Source organism: Amphimedon queenslandica, unplaced genomic scaffold (genome assembly GCF_000090795.2).
Source record: "Amphimedon queenslandica unplaced genomic scaffold, v1.1 AMPQUscaffold_8409_Cont19647, whole genome shotgun sequence".
In the NCBI taxonomy this organism is placed as follows: domain Eukaryota; kingdom Metazoa; phylum Porifera; class Demospongiae; order Haplosclerida; family Niphatidae; genus Amphimedon; species Amphimedon queenslandica.
In genome coordinates this window covers 1-2,538 of record NW_003551314.1, presented here as the reverse complement: position 1 = coordinate 2,538, position 2,538 = coordinate 1, and the positions used below count along the sequence as shown (strand labels likewise).

Below are 2,538 nucleotides of genomic sequence, written 5' to 3'. Positions count from 1 at the left end.
AATTAAAAAGTGCAATAGTAAAATATGAAACAGCGTAGCATATCTATCAGCCCGCATACTACAGGTTTAATTAACTGTTTAAGTATAGGAGCAGCTCCATGATGTGGCCTGTTGTGTTACAATGTTGATGGAACTATCAGGATGAATACAATCAGCTACTGAGAGATGTGATAGCTCCAGGGAACCAAAGTGCAGGACGAGTGAATAAGACACCTTTGAATCAGTGCCCACCTGGTATCGGCTGTTTTGGAGATAGCCCCAGACTCCAGGTAGCAGTACAGGTAATACAAATGGAGGGTCAGTGAGAGAGTCAAGTTTTGGGTCAAATGTTAGTGATTTTTCTGACATGTTAGCTTTCTGACCAGACAGTGCCATCACCATGTGCCATGAGGACATGAAGTAGCCATAATGGCTGGTGATGTAAGGCATACCATCCGCACCATATCCCAGACCACCCATGATACCAACTACATTCCACTCATCATGGATTACAGAACGCCAGTGTTCCATTGCCTTTATTCCTACTTGCAAAGCCTGGTTGACATCCTATGTGTGATCAAGAGGGAAAAACAATGTTAATTACTTATGTCGTCACAATGGATATAATGCAAGAATATACATATACCTCTCCAAGGTGCATGTTAATGGTGGCCCAGTTAGGATTGCCCATCATCCATACAGCATTGTCAGTATAAGGACCTGGGTAAGGATGTCGACCTGTGGAGAGGAACAATGAAAAGTTTGTCAACTGTTGGTTCTTAACATTTATTGCAGTAAATTTTTGACAATAAAAGGCACTCATAGGATCATTACTAATTTGTCAGTGCTTTCAAGTGTATACCTGTTAGGACTAGCATTCCATATGGTGAGTCATTGTGCTCTAGTTCTGCTTTCATGTGTAGCTTGAGACGTGTCTCATTCTGAACCAAGGTACCTAGTCCAAGTGAATAGGCCAACACCTAATGTGTACAATATAAAGTGATCAAGGTAACAAGATATCTACAGAAAATTAGAGTTGGAATGAAGGATTTGTTCAACATTCTTTAAGGATATTATAGTATATGTAGATTCTTTTTTTCTTAATTCAAACCTGTGAATAAAATGTGTCAGTCATAATGGCTCCCAGTGGATCTGTGTCAGCTTTATCTATCCCATCAGTCTCAGTTTGTAGGGTGTATGCATTGTAGTATCTTGCTGTCTCATTCCACAAGAGTCTGTCCAGTGCCTGTTGTCCAGTAATGAAGGCCTTCTGGCATGTCTCAGCAAATTCAATATCCCCTATGTACACAGTGATGCTTTTTATGGTATGTTAATTGCTGTTATGTGTGTTTGTGCAATTTTTAATTTTGTTATTTAAATTGTTTGGCATGTGTACAATGTTTACTACACTAGATGTACATAGTAGACTTAAATGTGATTTATACACATACCCATTGCATAAGCCAAAGTTTCTGCAGCTTTCATAGCCAGTAAGTGGAAACTACCACTGTATGTGTCATAGGGGTAGGATTCTAAACGAAGTACATCATATGTGTCCACCATGTGAATTGGAATGCCTTCAGCAGTGCTAACAGACATGTGCCACTGTGCAGCTTTCTTTGAGGCATTATACAAGTCTCTAACAACCTGTTGTGAGTACGGGTCATCATGCCAGGTGAGGAGCTCCAGCAGATATACAATGAACATGGAGGATACATCAGACATTGTTCGACCACAACCATATTCAACTCTCTATATGATTAAAAGCACAATTAAAATAAGCATAAATATTTTTATATAACAAGACAGATTGGAGTAATACATAACAGTACAAAATCCTCACTGGTGATTGATCTGACATTGTCATGCATCCACAACGTAACTGTTCATGAATCATGCCATTTGATGCTTGATATTTTGCCCAGGCATATAATTTGCTGATGGTGCTGTTTGGAAATATAAAGATGTAGGGAATATGGCGTTCTCCATCATTGTGGACAGAATCTGAAAGTAGTTAGGATTGTATTGAATAAGCAAGCAAGTATCAATTCACTTGTGTACCTATATTCACACAGTCATATGCTTCCCACTGCCTCCATCTGCCATCATTCAACCAGAAAGCAGATCTGTACATGTGCAGTATAAACAATAATGGTTATAAAACTGGTATGCGTGAGCTACATGTACAATGCATATTTTCAGCTCACCTCACATGAGAGAGACTGTTGATGAGCATGTCTTGGAGTGTTGTGGGTAAAGAAGATTTCAAAAAGGGAGTATGGAGGTTGGCTATATCTGATACTGTAGTGCTAAGGTCACTGCCTAGCTTCTGAACTACATCAACTGAGTCCTTGAATAGATTGGTATAGAAATTACCTGCATGAGTAAAATAGTTGTATATGTATAATTCCTGTCCTTTGTTACTGACATAATGTGACAGTGTATATTCTGAAACCTACCCACAGGCAGTCCAAAGAAGTCTTTGTCTGGGAAGTACCATCCCAGAACAATGGTGACCTCCTTTGTCTCTCCAGGGCCCAAAACTACACTGGCTGCTGC

The 2,538-nt window shown here is 39.6% G+C and overlaps 1 protein-coding gene across 1 annotated transcript; it reads right to left on the bottom strand.

The window, feature by feature from the left end:
- Nucleotides 1-11: 11 nt before the first annotated feature.
- LOC109591341 (uncharacterized) lies at nt 12-2,532 on the bottom strand. The gene is made up of 9 exons (XM_020007091.1): nt 2,439-2,532; nt 2,187-2,355; nt 2,041-2,105; nt 1,823-1,983; nt 1,431-1,731; nt 1,091-1,278; nt 842-959; nt 626-717; nt 12-546 (listed from the first exon to the last, which is right to left on the bottom strand). The coding sequence occupies exons 2-9, from the start codon at nt 2,213-2,215 to the stop codon at nt 79-81; spliced, it is 1,422 nt and encodes a 473-aa protein (XP_019862650.1). The 5' UTR covers nt 2,216-2,355; nt 2,439-2,532; the 3' UTR covers nt 12-78.
- Nucleotides 2,533-2,538: the final 6 nt, after the last annotated feature.

Bases quoted from the DNA above. Each gene is read 5' to 3' on its own strand.
- LOC109591341 (XM_020007091.1), bottom strand. From the start codon at position 2,215: ATGCTCATCAACAGTCTCTCTCATGTGAG. The intron at 1,732-1,822 runs GTGAGGATTTTG...TTAATCATATAG, and splicing joins CAATGTCAGATCAATCACCA to AGAGTTGAATATGGTTGTGG. The intron at 718-841 runs GTATACACTTGA...TCCTCTCCACAG, and splicing joins TGGAATGCTAGTCCTAACAG to GTCGACATCCTTACCCAGGT.